General features: G+C 37.9%; 2 protein-coding genes across 3 annotated transcripts in view; one reads left to right on the forward strand and one right to left on the reverse strand.

Annotated features, from left to right (window-relative positions):
- The first annotated feature begins 4,955 nt into the window (after positions 1 to 4,955).
- LOC105562166 lies at positions 4,956 to 7,595 on the forward strand. 2 transcript variants are annotated; one of them, XR_001008954.1, is made up of 4 exons: positions 4,956 to 5,256; positions 6,051 to 6,298; positions 6,870 to 7,151; positions 7,317 to 7,595. XR_001008954.1 is itself a non-coding variant. In XM_012012765.1 (3 exons), the coding sequence occupies exons 1-3, from the start codon at positions 5,034 to 5,036 to the stop codon at positions 7,059 to 7,061; spliced, it is 663 nt and encodes a 220-aa protein (XP_011868155.1). In that variant the 5' UTR covers positions 4,956 to 5,033; the 3' UTR covers positions 7,062 to 7,595. The 2 variants fall into 2 exon arrangements, 1 of the variants encoding a protein (XP_011868155.1); XM_012012765.1 differs by having other exon boundaries at positions 6,870 to 7,595.
- Positions 7,557 to 13,438, reverse strand: part of LOC105562165 (bombyxin B-5-like) — a 7,276-nt gene continuing 1,394 nt past the window's right edge. Inside the window, exons 2-3 of the mRNA XM_012012764.1 lie at positions 10,497 to 10,588; positions 7,557 to 8,634 (exon numbers count right to left, since the gene is read on the reverse strand). Coding sequence (XP_011868154.1) covers positions 8,606 to 8,634; positions 10,497 to 10,588 — 121 coding nt within the window. The 3' untranslated portion in view covers positions 7,557 to 8,605. The remainder of the gene's footprint in view (positions 8,635 to 10,496; positions 10,589 to 13,438) is intronic.

The raw sequence follows: 13,438 nt of genomic DNA on the forward strand, positions 1-13,438 counted from the left end.
CTTCATCGATACATTTACCAAAAGTTTGATAGGCATAAGAATTATTTATATATTGCAATATAAGTTTCATTGAACACGGCTTTAATATGAATTCTCTATTTTATGTTACAGAATCAACAGAGCTCACTCCGCTGCTGCGCATCGAGTGTCGGTGAGTCTCAAGTTTTATTTTACTATGGTAACGAATCTTCATCTCGTAGATCGTAGAACGTAGAACGTAGATCATACATATAGTAGATTGAACATTCTGTAGATTCGTTACCTGAAAATGGACAGATTACAACATAATTTCATTTTCTATTTGATATATCTAATCGATCAAAAAGTTTTTCTCAATAAATATTCACACACTTGTGACCTATCCATTTTTTATCAACATATCAATATGTAATGTAAAAGAATATGACGTGAGATGCTAAATAGTTTGTCGAGAACACTGAAACAATTCAAATTATTATACATTATTAGCGGTTATTGATTACCTATAATATCCAATTACAATATCAATATCTATCGTGCAGGAAGGTTTTTCAATTCTGGATCTCACGTCATTTATTCTATAGTATATATGTATCTCGCGATAAACCTTCAAGATGCGTCTCGCATGAACATGCATATTCATACGCATCTTTATACATCCGCGATCGGTTTTCGCGATTGAGTTTCGCGATTGGTTTTTAAAAACATTTCCAAGATATTAGTACTTTAATTTAACCTATATTAGAAATGTTAATTTATCGCGGAATATAATTAAAATTAATATAACGCGAAGTAAAATGTTTTCTGTATCTATACTTGAATTTTTAATTCAAAGATCGAATCACGAAGAGACGGTCACTACTCTCGAGTAAATAACGGAAATAGAAATATATTTTATTAGTTTTATGCAGCAAATTTTCGAATTAAACTTTTTTTAAATTAACTTCTCGTACTCGTGTATTTTTCGTTACGATCGACGCTCGCATATAACTCAAATCGTACGTAATATCTGTCGGTGACGATAACAAACCGACTACGGAAGGAGTTTTCTTCCTTCCTGATCTCTGGTCGAAATGACCAGACTGTATGGCCAGGAGCAACGAAAGGTATGTCCAATCTGGCCCGACGAGGGAAGACTGAATATGACGGAGTAAGTGGTCAATATTGGCCACTCTGATAGAGTATGTAAGACGATGTGCAAAATAATTTGATTTCTTTCTATTGTCAAAATTCGGGTGGGTTACTCTGTTTTATACATCCTCGCATATGTGCGAGATTGAAAAGACCCCTAAATCCCAATCGCGCGCGTATTATAATCTCAAATCGAACCTCTTATAAATCGCGTCGCGGTTTTAATAAAAGACTTTTAGGTTTATTAAGTTGAAATAAAGGTAGTTAGGAAAATGGATAGGACTGTACATCTGAATACACATAGGTAGGGATTCGGGTAGGCATGGACAGAGGGACACAACTCGATAAGAAGATAGATAAAATTATAACTTCAATATAATAAGAATGAATATAGTATGTAAGTAAAGTGCTGAACACTAGGCATCACTTAAATATAAAATAAATACTTAAATACAAACTTAAAATAAAATATAAGATATTGTTGTAAGTTCAAACGTCTTTTTAACGTATAAATATTTACTAGGAATATGTAATTAGTGATATACTTCACTATTTTTAACCAGTTTCAACGTGAATGTTTTTGTTACCAAGTTTGTAGTATCTAGATTGGAATGCACTCAATACCGCCCACCATATTAATTATTACGAAGGTGTTCGTAATAATTTAAAAGAATTCTTTTTGCAGATACCTACGACTCATTGTCAGTGTCATCCGATTTTTGTTTAAAACCGCATTTTTAACTTTATTACTCGTAATTATCCACGAGAGTGATACTTAAAAAAACATGCAATTTTTCAGCCATATATTGCGTCGCAAATATAAAGTGCCTTATAAACTTTTATTATTACACAAGTGTGCCTCGTAAGTTTATTTATAAAGCACCTGTATAATAATAAAAGGTCATGAATTTACTGCGTTATAAAAGCTAATTCTTCAGATATTTATATTTGCTGTATGTTAAAAACTTTATATCGACCGTAGATAATATTAATACTCTTCAATTACTTGCGAGCTCCTACAAACTTTCATTGACAATATGTATAATCATAAAAATTTACCGGCCGACAGTAGCCTTTAATAATACCGTGTTGTAAATACGTTATATTTAACAGTGATACATTAAATTACATTATATTTAATTATAAATTTATATTAGATTATACTTATTAATTATATATGTATGTAGATTGTATATTAGAGAGTCACATATAATATAGTCTTCATTAATACATAATAATCTTTACTTTAATGAGAAATTCTTCGATCAAATCAGTTCCCTTCCGAAAACATCGAGTATATTTATATAAAATAATACTTCAAATTTTATATATTGCCAACTTTCATATTAAAACATGTGTATTACAAAAAGAGAAGAATAAATTTACATAAATTTAATTGCTCAACATGAAATTTTATATGTCAACTCTTTGAAAGTCTATCAGTGGATTATCACTGAGAAAACTGTGAATATATAATCGCTGATTTGCAGGGTTGGGAAAGTTACTTTATAAAAGTATCTCGGTACAGTTACAGTTTTGTTTTGCTAAAAATGTAAAATAGTTACGGTAACAAGTTACCAGTTATGAAAAGTAATGCGTTACAGTTACAGTTACTCAAAAAGTAACGAATCGTTACCCTTGCAGTTACTTTCTTGCAAAGAAAATAAAAATATCAAATCTGCGTTTGAATTGTGGAGCGTCGATAAAGGCGTTTACGCGCAAATGCAAGGCCTGATGCAATCTGTAGAGGTTTAAAATATATACTATAAAGTAACTAATGTAACTGAGTTAAGTTACAGATGGGGAGACAGTAACGAAGTTAAGTTAGAGTTACCAAAAAAAAGTAACTGTAACTGTAACTTCGTTACAAGTAACGAACTTACTTCCCAACCCTACGTAAAGATACACGGTCAGTGTTCGCGCGCGAAGTTTTCGCATACCTTTATACTTCACGGAAAGAACAATGTAGCTGCTGTAGCTAAAACTTAGCAAAATAGGGACAGCTAATATTTTTAGTTGTGATAGCTCAATATTTTGCTACAGCAAACCGATTGCTGTCGCACCTAATACAATAGGCACAGTAGCAAAATATTGAGCTATCACAACTAAAATATTAGCTGTCCCTATTTTGCTAAGTTTTAGCTACAGCGGCTACATTGTTTTTTCCGTGTTGGCGCGAGACACTACCGTGTTTTTTGATACCACTGAAAGTCGCAGTAGTATACTTATTACCGTAAATCAGTGACTATTCACTGTTTTCAGTGATAATTCATTGATTGATTTTTAGAGAGAAGAAATTCGCTGTACTGCGCATATTTATTAAAGTCTCTAAACGCACGTCATATCGATTTTACTCAAAGTTGGATAAAAATCTGGCTGAAGAGACCTTGTTTATCGTGTTATTCTTTCGTCGCACGTGTCGTTAGTTTTTTTTTCTCAGATATCATTAACGCACCAAGATTAATGTTATCAAATTACATCACTCTCTGAAAGTCAATTAATCAGTGAATTATCAGAGCATGTCGCTGTGTATTTTGCAACATGTTACCGTTCGAACACCTGATTTCTTTATTATACAGAACCGCGAAAAAAGGTTCTATTCCGTAGGGAAAACTTATTCAACAAACACAGAACATTGCAGCAACATTGCAGCAATATTGCAACATTGCTGCGATTTAGGGACGTTTAGGGACTGAGCAGAATGGCTGTATTGTACTCTTAAGACAATGTTTTACGTTTTAAATCTTTGCCTTAAAGTAACGCACGATAACTGTCTTGTGACCTAAGAATACAAGACAGCCATTCTGCTCAGGCCCCTAATGTTTTGTGTTTGCTGGGTATGTTTTTCGACGTGTTGAAACTGAATCAGAAGTCCACATCTTCGTATCACGTCGCAATTGCAAGCTACTTGGGCGAAAGTGATTCAAGATCGTGACATTTTGAAGCCATCGATATCAAAACTTTCTTCGAATAAAATACTTCAAATAAACACAAATGATTGAAAATGCGATTTGTAATGAAATAGCGCGATTGCAAAAGTGGCAAAATTGTGCGAAAGCGGGCATTCCTGCTGTCTTTCATCATCAAATGTTTAGAACACGTGGAAATGATTGCGTGCCTTTGCAAGCACGTGCTATTCAGCGAATCTCGCAATTTTCAACGCATAAGAATATGCAATTTCAACGTCATGCAAGGCGTTCCGTCGTACGCTCGTGTCAATTTGCGCCCACGCAACAATGAAGTAAGACCGTTTATTGCACGGACGAGATTATTGCATGGCCATACTAATGATAGAGCCGCAGAAAGACTTATGGTAAGTCCGTAACAATTGATAAGTAATCTACGATGCGCCGTGCACATATTTCACTCAATCCTCAAAGAGGTCCTCAAATTTCGTATGCATTTAAAAAATATATAATTCGCTATGAAAGAATTTTGTATGCACATCCCGACGCATCTCTTCTCCGTTCTCCTCACTTTTCCATACAACTTTCATTGCGGATGTCTCGCGAAAGCGATTCCTGTCGTCGTGGGTAATGTCATTCGATAATAATTAATTGTATATTCACACTATAATGTAGTCTTCGTTAACACATTAACACATAATCTTTGTTTCGATGAGAAATCCTACGATCAAGTCAGCCTTTCTTCCGAAAATGTCAAGTATAGGTACTGGTATAAAATAATGCGGTACAACTTCAAATCTTCATGTATATTTCCAAATTTGACATTAAAATACCCATGTAGATTACAAAAAGAGAAGGTTAAACGCGCCACGATGCACGTGCCGTAGACGGACGAAATTGCATCAAACGCGATTACATGGATATGTCTCTGACACGTACAATTGGATAAGAACGTTATTAAAAGCGCGACGGGCCGTAACTTGGATCTTATGTCGAACGAGACGATTGTAGAAGAAGATGCGTCTCCATCGGCTTGGCTTGCATGGGATCACGTTGATTTTGGCGATACTGGCGATAACATGCGAGATCTCGCGGGCCAGTAAGCAGTGCAAGGCGGTCGTGATGGACGTGCACGTGAAGAAGTGTAGACTCGGTGCCGAGAGAGCCAAGAGAGGCCTCGAAAGGTTCGATCTGCAGAAGTACGATGAGAAGGACGAGACGAAGAGGCTGGAAGGGCCCGGTGAGCGAATAAGATCTTAAGACATGTCCATTTTTAACAAAGTGGACAATTTTCGATTCGACTGGCCTGAATTTATTATTACAACTCGCTACGTTTCGACCATGCGGGTTGTGGTCCTTTTCAAGCGACAATGTAAATGTAAACTTGCGTATCCTAAATTATAATTGTACAGAATTAGGCGATGTGACATATTTAGTATAATTCCATTTTTAAATACAAACTTCCGACGCTTAAAAATATTACTTCATAATAAATCCAAAAGAATTCTTTTTCGGTAGCTTACTATTATTGAATATAAAAATAATTTCTTTTTGTATCTGAAAAAAAACTCAGAATTGGTGACAGAGAAGCGAATTCTTTTTGAGGAGAAAGAGTTCGTTTCGTAATTCGGAAATTCTGAAAGAATTCTTCCTATCTGGGTAGTTAATTATTGGAATTATATTATTATCGGGAATTCACGATTAATGCCCGTTTCTACCGAAGTAGATTAACTTTAATCTTGGTTTAACTTTACATTTCTTTCTAGTGTTAAAAATGAGAAGAAGATAAAAAGTAATTTAAATCGAGATTAAAGATTAATCTGCATTGGTAGAAAAGAGCATAAGTCGTTTAATGAGACATACGCCGGAGAGATAACACGGTGTCAAATGAGGGAAGTCGCGACCCGACTTGATGCTCTCTCCGTGCGCGATAGTAAATCTCGTCGAGAGGCACTTTCCTCGAGACCAGGCGTCGGCGTCTCGATCGCGTTCCGGTTCTGCGAGCGCCCGATTGATAATCCCACTGTTCTTCAGATTACTCGAAGACGCAAGATACGGCGTCTCACGGCGTTCCACGGAAGAGGCAGCTGTCACCCGGACAAATCGGCGTTATCGCACTGCCGATTGTCGCGCAAGCTATAAACGGCGCCGCTAAAGCCCAAGCATACGCCACGTCCAGGACAAGATATCAGGACTCTAGTCCGAGCTTAATGGAGTCTACTCTCGGCTTGCCAGGGTATTATCTCAGGAGGCCTTATCCGTTCAACAGGGGCCTCGCGCCGGTAAGCCAATTACCCCTGGGATCCATTCTGTCATTTGGGAAACTACTCGGATCCCCCTCAACGTCGATACTGCGATCCGCCATGCCGTTGCACAACTATGGACTAAATCCCTTCAGAATCCTGTGACTCATCCCGCTGTAAATTGTACAAGAGAACAGCAGTGTGACAGCGATAATGAGTATTGAATAACACAGCGATGAGCGGTGAACTGGTACAGATGTTCTAACGCACCGTTCTGCGCTACCTGTGTGATTAACATTTGTGTATACCTAGAACTCTATATACATCTGTATGCAAATTCCTCCGACGATACAGTACCTCGACTTTCCTTTCCTCGACTGACTCGCAACAAAACAGGATAGACGGATTGTATCGAAACGTGCTCTAATTGGCCGAACAATTTTAACAATATCATGTAACTAACAATTAATGCTAACACAGGAGTATGTTGGTCAAACGATCGATTAGCCCGAGAAAGAAAAATAGCAGACCTAATCGAACGGGATTAATGGTAAAACTGGATGTAAAGGCAATGTGCAAAAAAAAATCAGACTGGCATAATATTCGACAGGCCTTTAACGACGATCTCGATCTGAGCGACGAAGAACTGGACGAATTGTACAATGATATAATCTATGAAAGGTTCCCGAGAGCTTCGAAAGATGAAGCTTGGAAGATTTTCTTAGAAACAGCGGCGAAATGCTGTCTAAATGTCGACCGGTGTCTCAAGGAAACGATGTCCATACCTTGTCTAGAAAGTTAGACGTCTTAACGCGTTGACCACCAATACGCTCATCCGTGAACGGCGTCCTAGTGGTCACTGGTGACAGGCGCTATCGAGATCTATGGAAATGTTTGTAAAAAATAATAAATACCATACTATTAATACTTGGACAACAATAAGTAGCCAGATAACAATATAAAGCGAACAATGCACTTTCCGACGTACTATTCGACGTATATGAGGATACCAAAAATCGTATTTAATCATATTACACAATATTTTATTACTATACAGAGTCAGGCCGAAGTACGCGATGCAACCGGGAAATGGCTGTTTCCGTGGGAAATGTATAGAATAGATTTTCTGTTTGAGATACTGGCCGGACAGACAACGTGTCTCAGAATTAAAAATCGAGATCATCAAATTAGAATACCAAAAATTATAAAGACAGTATCACGTTTATTATCTTACTTCCGCGTTACTTTACTGCTTTTGTACGAAATTGTTCGATGGAATAAATGAAGCACCAGTCGGTACGTATAAATGTATTTATTGGTCGCTATTATTAACGCAGACGTCAATTAAAAATTTCAAATGGCGATAGAAAGAACGTGCGCTATTCAATATGCATGGCGTGATAAAACTTCCGTCTACAACTACGTTCTCTCCGAGAATCTATGTCTTTTTTCTTATATTAAAAACTACAATTCCGCACTTAAATCTCGTTCGTTCTTCAGCGGACTAGTAGAGTACGCGTTCGTTGATGGGTCACAATGATAAACTCTAAGTTAAATCTTAAACTTACAACAGAATTTTTTATTCTAGTGAGATCATTGTTAATAAAACTAAGATCACCGACAAATATCCGAATTGAGCTACTCCTCGCACCTGAAAACGCATCGAATCGCTCGAGTTTTTCTTTCTTTCTTTTTTGCGAGATCGCGCGACCCGGATTGCATTCAAGTTCATCACAATTGCAGTCAATATTCGAGATAGTTCCTCTATGAGTCATCATCGAAATTCACTTATTTTTTTAAACTTCTTGGTATATCAAAGGAAAGCGTTGTTATAGATGCACGCCGTTTCCGTCAATATCGCCGCCGAGCAATCGATCCTCCGTGCTCCCTCGATCGTGAGTTGGTCCAAGATTGATGGATGACACTGTTCGCCACGTCATCGCAGCTTCCGTACGATCTGTTAACACTAATGCGCGATGAGGCTGAACTTGCTATAAATAATATCTCTTCCACGCGAATCATTCCGGATCGATTTAGCTGCCCCGATATATCCGCCCCGAATTCTCTGGTTTTCCCCTCCACGAGCGATCATCCGCGTGCAAATTCCATAAGTTATTTCAATCATGTGCTCGATAAAGAGACGCATTGAAGATCATCATTGGAGAAGCGAATAACTTTCGCTTCGGGGAGTAGGTCGCTCTTTTCGGAAAGTTCTTCTAATTTCTCGTGGACGATCGACAATCGGTTGCATTGTTCGTAGCACCGCAGCTTCGCTATTACGAAACGGAGGGAAACGTCGTAGGCTCGTCGGTCGTTGCTGATGTTACGAATTTGTTGTCTAGAGGCTTAATGTTGCTGCGAGTATTCTGTGTAACCTGCAACGATATAATACGTCCGTGCGTTACGATCGTTTGAAATTTCACTAATCGTTTGAAAATTATCTCGTTTACAAGACAGCGCATGCAAAGGCGGTCGATGGCTGCACCGCAAGTTCAGCCGTGGCGACAAACAGCAGAACGTCATGCAGAATGAGGAAAAAAAAGTGGAGCATACACACGATAGCATCTATCTGTAATTATTTTTAGATGCGAAGCATAAGTTAGCTTCATGACTCAAGTGTAAGAAACAGTAGTAAGTGCAATGCGCGGCGCCGTAAACGAGGATACAATCGTATCAAATGTGTTTACAACTTCGAGGAGGCTTCAGATATATGCATACAACTCTTAAATAACAGCAATTCGGAACAGATAAGGATGAAGATATATCGATTTGAAGTGGAGCTTTCCTTCAAATCTTTTCCTCGAGCCGTCCTTCGACTTAATAATAAAAAGAAAAACAAGCAAAAAACTTTTAGATAAGCATTCCAAAGTTGTAGCAAAGTTCAAGCTTGGTGAACTGGATAATTTTCGAATAATATTAGAAACGTCTTACGCGGTCAGGCTGGATCTTTTAGTGTCTAATAATATTTGTTTGCGTGTACATTCAACTAAGCAACCCGCGCGCCGATAGCATAGGCCGGTATTTGTAAACAGACCTTGAATGTTCAAGATCATCTTGAATTTATCTAAAGATCTCACGGCTCGGTCTTTCATTTTCTGGCTAAACGTTAACCAGAGATTAGTTGTCTCTTCTTAGATAATAATGTGGAAAGAGACGGGGAGTCGACTAACCTCTGGTTAACAGTTAACCAGAAAATGAGAAACCCGACCTAAGACGATCCAAAATATAAGATCTGCCTATGAAGTACCGTCCCTAATCATTGTAATTATTGTTAATTATTGTACAGCGCGGTGCATTAGTTTGGTTCCGGTCGTATTGTCAAAAAGCGTCTGTGTCTAAATAATCGGTTAATTTTTGCCCAATTATTACCCGAGCCCCGAGTTGATGCACCGTACCGGATACGACAGACACCCATTGCATTGCGGATGTTAGAAGCAGCGCGTTAGATTCGTGAATTAGCGGCAGTGTTTGCTGTTATCTAAATAAAATTATATAGATGATTATCTAGATAAAATTTTAGCGTTATTTTATCTTTATATAGATAATAAAAATAAGTATTATCTATATCTGCATCTTAGATGAAAGAAAGTGTTATTTTTACTAAATTATCTAAGATAACGTACAGATAATTTGGTTTAGGGCCACATAAAAATACTTAACAGTTACACTATTTAAATATGGATGGCGTTGTAGACCATGCATTTGTGTGTGTGTCATATAACTTAACCTGAATATATTCTATATCCCCCTTTATAATTTAAATTTTTCTATAATTTTTTAATAACTTTTTCTACTGTTTACATGAAGTCTTAAAAATATTATCTGAAAATTATCTAGATGAATCATCATATAATTTTATCTTTTATCTAGATATATTCAAAACGAAGTCATCTTTATCTTATCTAAAATAAATTTATATATTTTTGTGTTATCTTTATCTAGCTAATTTTAAAATCATCTATGCACAACACTGATTAGCGGAAAGGCATCGCACAATCAGATCGCATGGCCTGCGAAAGCATTCACAAAAGCGTTAGGTGCTAACAGGCAAGCAATGACGACATGACGTTTCGTGAAAGCACCTTGCCAGCTCGGCGACACTCCAGACGCCGACGCCGGCATCTGCAGTGCCTGCCGCGGTGTCGCTTTTTCGCATCAGCCTTCCCCTTGCATTCACCATCAACATTGCGACCACCTTTCCCCCTGTGCCGTCCCCTTTTCAAATCATCGACCTTACGTTTTATCGCATCGCCGGTGTTGCCCCTCTCCGTCTGGACCATGACATCTTTAATCGTGGAATGAGGTAGATTCGCCACATAAGATGCAACTCTGAAAATGTAAAAGAGAGAACCTTTAGGTAAACGGGTCATAGGACGGACAAAATTATCCCGACAGGAATCCAATATTATATTAATTATTGAACGATGCGTCCGGATTTATCTCCCAGCCGTATTGATTTTTTTCTTTCCTTTAAACTCTCGCGAAATTATTACGATCCACGAAATATATCCGCGTCGCGGATCGATGACCTACGTTCGAGTTTAACGAACAGGATTAACGAGACAAACACACTTCTCTCGCCGACGTTAAAAGTACGATAATATAAACATGTCGTCTGATATGGAAGGCGCGAGCGCAGGTTCGTGTATATGACAGAAAACAACACACTGTAATATACACTTGTGTAACAAAGCTCGATTACGATTTTAGGTGGGCAATAAAAAAACAAGTCGCACGTCTCGATAAACCCGCGGGGCACCGGGAAGAACGAGGGGGGAAGAGGTAAGAATGTTACGCGTGATAGCGAGTCGTCCTAGCGGACAAACCCTCTGAGACATGTTGTCAACCATGAACTTTAGGCAGAGATTGCGAGTTCACGAAGACAAATGATAATACGGCCTCTCTCTCTCTCTCTCTCTCTCTCTCTCTCTCTCTCTCTCTCTCTCTCTCTCTCTCTCTCGCTCTCTCTCTCTTTGATTGCGGTTTATGCTCCCGAGAGAGTACACATGCTCTCTCTCTCTTGAGTGCACCCTGATCTCCCTCCTTTGAACGCTCGTTGCAGATCATCTAGTAATCAGCTGACAGCGCGAAACAAATGATTCAGCATCAATATAAATAATTACATAATGAGCCATTATGTGTTACGACACGTAGACTATTTATGCGCGCAATTACGTTATTGTGTCCTCGGTTGTTAGTAGATCGATTTATCGAGGAACGTTTCGTACAAGCGATAGACACTTTGCGATTCGATCGAGGGGCAACGGAATCTTTAACAAGACTTTGACACGACTCTTTATGTTTGTTGTCACTCGCTTGGAACGAGTCCGACTGTGTGTCACGACCTCTTTTTTTTTCAAATATCTGTACACGAGAGACAAAATTGTTTTGTTCGAGAATTCCGAGGGTCTTTCCGCTCCTGATTTATTCGCGCGCTTAAAAGATATCGGGATATTTAAGCGAGATCTATGAGCGAACGCGCGGATTAGACTATCACCGGAATCTATTAATTATCTAATAACAGGGTTGGGAAAGTTACTTTATAAAAGTATCTAGTTATAGTTACAGTTTTTTCGCGAAAAATGTAATTAGTTACAGTTACAAGTTATCAATTCTGAAAAGTAACGCGTTACAGTTACTCGAAAAGTAACGAATCGTTACTTTGCGGTTACTCCCTTGCGATGAAAGGACAAATATCAAATCTGCATTTGAATTGTAGGGTAAGCGAACCTATTTCGGAACACTTTAATTTTGCTCCTGTTAGCTGTCACGTAATGTCAAATTTTAATGCTGGTGATAAAGAGCATTATAAATAAAGTTTGTGATGTGAAGAAATGAGCAGTAGATACAGAAAATAATTGACAATAGTATATTTTTGTTATTGGTTGTCATGACAGGGCGCTTCTGAGCGGGATGAGTTACGGTAAGTACGGTAAGTACAATAATTTCATATTTCTCTTATATTACTTGCTCGTTCTCTTATATTTTGGACTTAAACAACAGTTAAAGGTTCAAGGAAGATAATCGTTGCTTAATTGAATTATGAAACTATGTTGTTGCAAAATGTGGCTGTATATGAAAACAGCTGTTCCGAATTAGGTGCAGGTGAACCTAATTCGGAACAAATTCAGTACTTGAATTGATTGGCAGCCATTTAAAAACAAAGTCTTCTTCAAATATTGATTTATGCCTAATTAATAGTTAAAGGATGACTTCTTAACTAGCATATATCAGATTTGTTTTAGAAGATTTTATGTAAAAAATACAGCAAGTTTTTTAAAAAGTGTTCCGAAATAGGTTCGCTTACCCTAAAGCGTCAATAAAGGCGTTTATGCGCAAATGCAAGGCCTAATGCGATCTGTGGAAGTTTACAATACACATAAAGTAACTCTTAATGTAACTATTAAATTAGTTACTAGTTGTCGAGAAAATGTAACCGAGTTGGGTTACAGTTACTGATGTAGAGAAAGTAACGAAGTTAAGTTAGAGTTACCGAAAAGAAGTAAGTGCAAGGGCCAGTTTCACAAACGTCGGTTAACTGCTAACCAGAGTTCAGTCAACTCCATATCTTTTTCTATCTTATTATCTAAGAAGAGACAGAGAATCAATTAACCGAGGGGGAAACCGCTGAGGGCATTGTGGTGTACAGATTTGCGGCATTACCGGGCATTACTAGGGCATTTTTGGGGCAATACGTCTTGCTGAGGCATTATAAAGATAAAATAAGATAAAATAAGATACAATAAGATAAAATAAGATAAAACAAGATAAATAAGATAAAAGAAGATAATAAGATAAAGTAATGCCCACTGGGCATTAGTGGGCATTGGTGTACAAGATTTTGGTCAGCGGTTTCCCCCTCGCAATTAACCTTCGGTTAGCAGTTAACCGACGTTTGCGAAACTCGCCCTAACTGTGACTTCGTTACAAGTAACGAGTTACTTTCCAACCCTGTCCAATAATATACGATTACAAAAGTGAGAGGAAGAAAAAGATGAAACACAACGTAAGACATGAAGAAATAAAGTGACATACGCAAAATGAGGAATACAACAATTTCGGTAGCAGGTGCAAGAGGGGAATGAAATCGGAAAGAAAGCTGGAGGGTTGAGGTGTCCCTGCCTGTCCTCGAAAGTATGGCAAGGCGATATAAAGAGCGAGAGAGAGAGAGAGAGAGAG

The sequence above is a fragment of the Vollenhovia emeryi genome, unplaced genomic scaffold (genome assembly GCF_000949405.1).
Source record: "Vollenhovia emeryi isolate VEMERY1.0 unplaced genomic scaffold, V.emery_V1.0 DF939193.1, whole genome shotgun sequence".
In the NCBI taxonomy this organism is placed as follows: Eukaryota; Metazoa; Arthropoda; class Insecta; order Hymenoptera; family Formicidae; genus Vollenhovia; species Vollenhovia emeryi.

Coding starts and splice junctions, on each gene's coding strand:
- LOC105562166 (XM_012012765.1), top strand. CDS start 5,034: ATGCGTCTCCATCGGCTTGGCTTGCATGGGATCACGTTGATTTTGGCG. Junction 5,257..6,050: donor GAAGAGGCTGGAAGGGCCCG/GTGAGCGAATAA, acceptor ACTGTTCTTCAG/ATTACTCGAAGACGCAAGAT. Junction 6,299..6,869: donor TCAACAGGGGCCTCGCGCCG/GTAAGCCAATTA, acceptor AATATTCGACAG/GCCTTTAACGACGATCTCGA.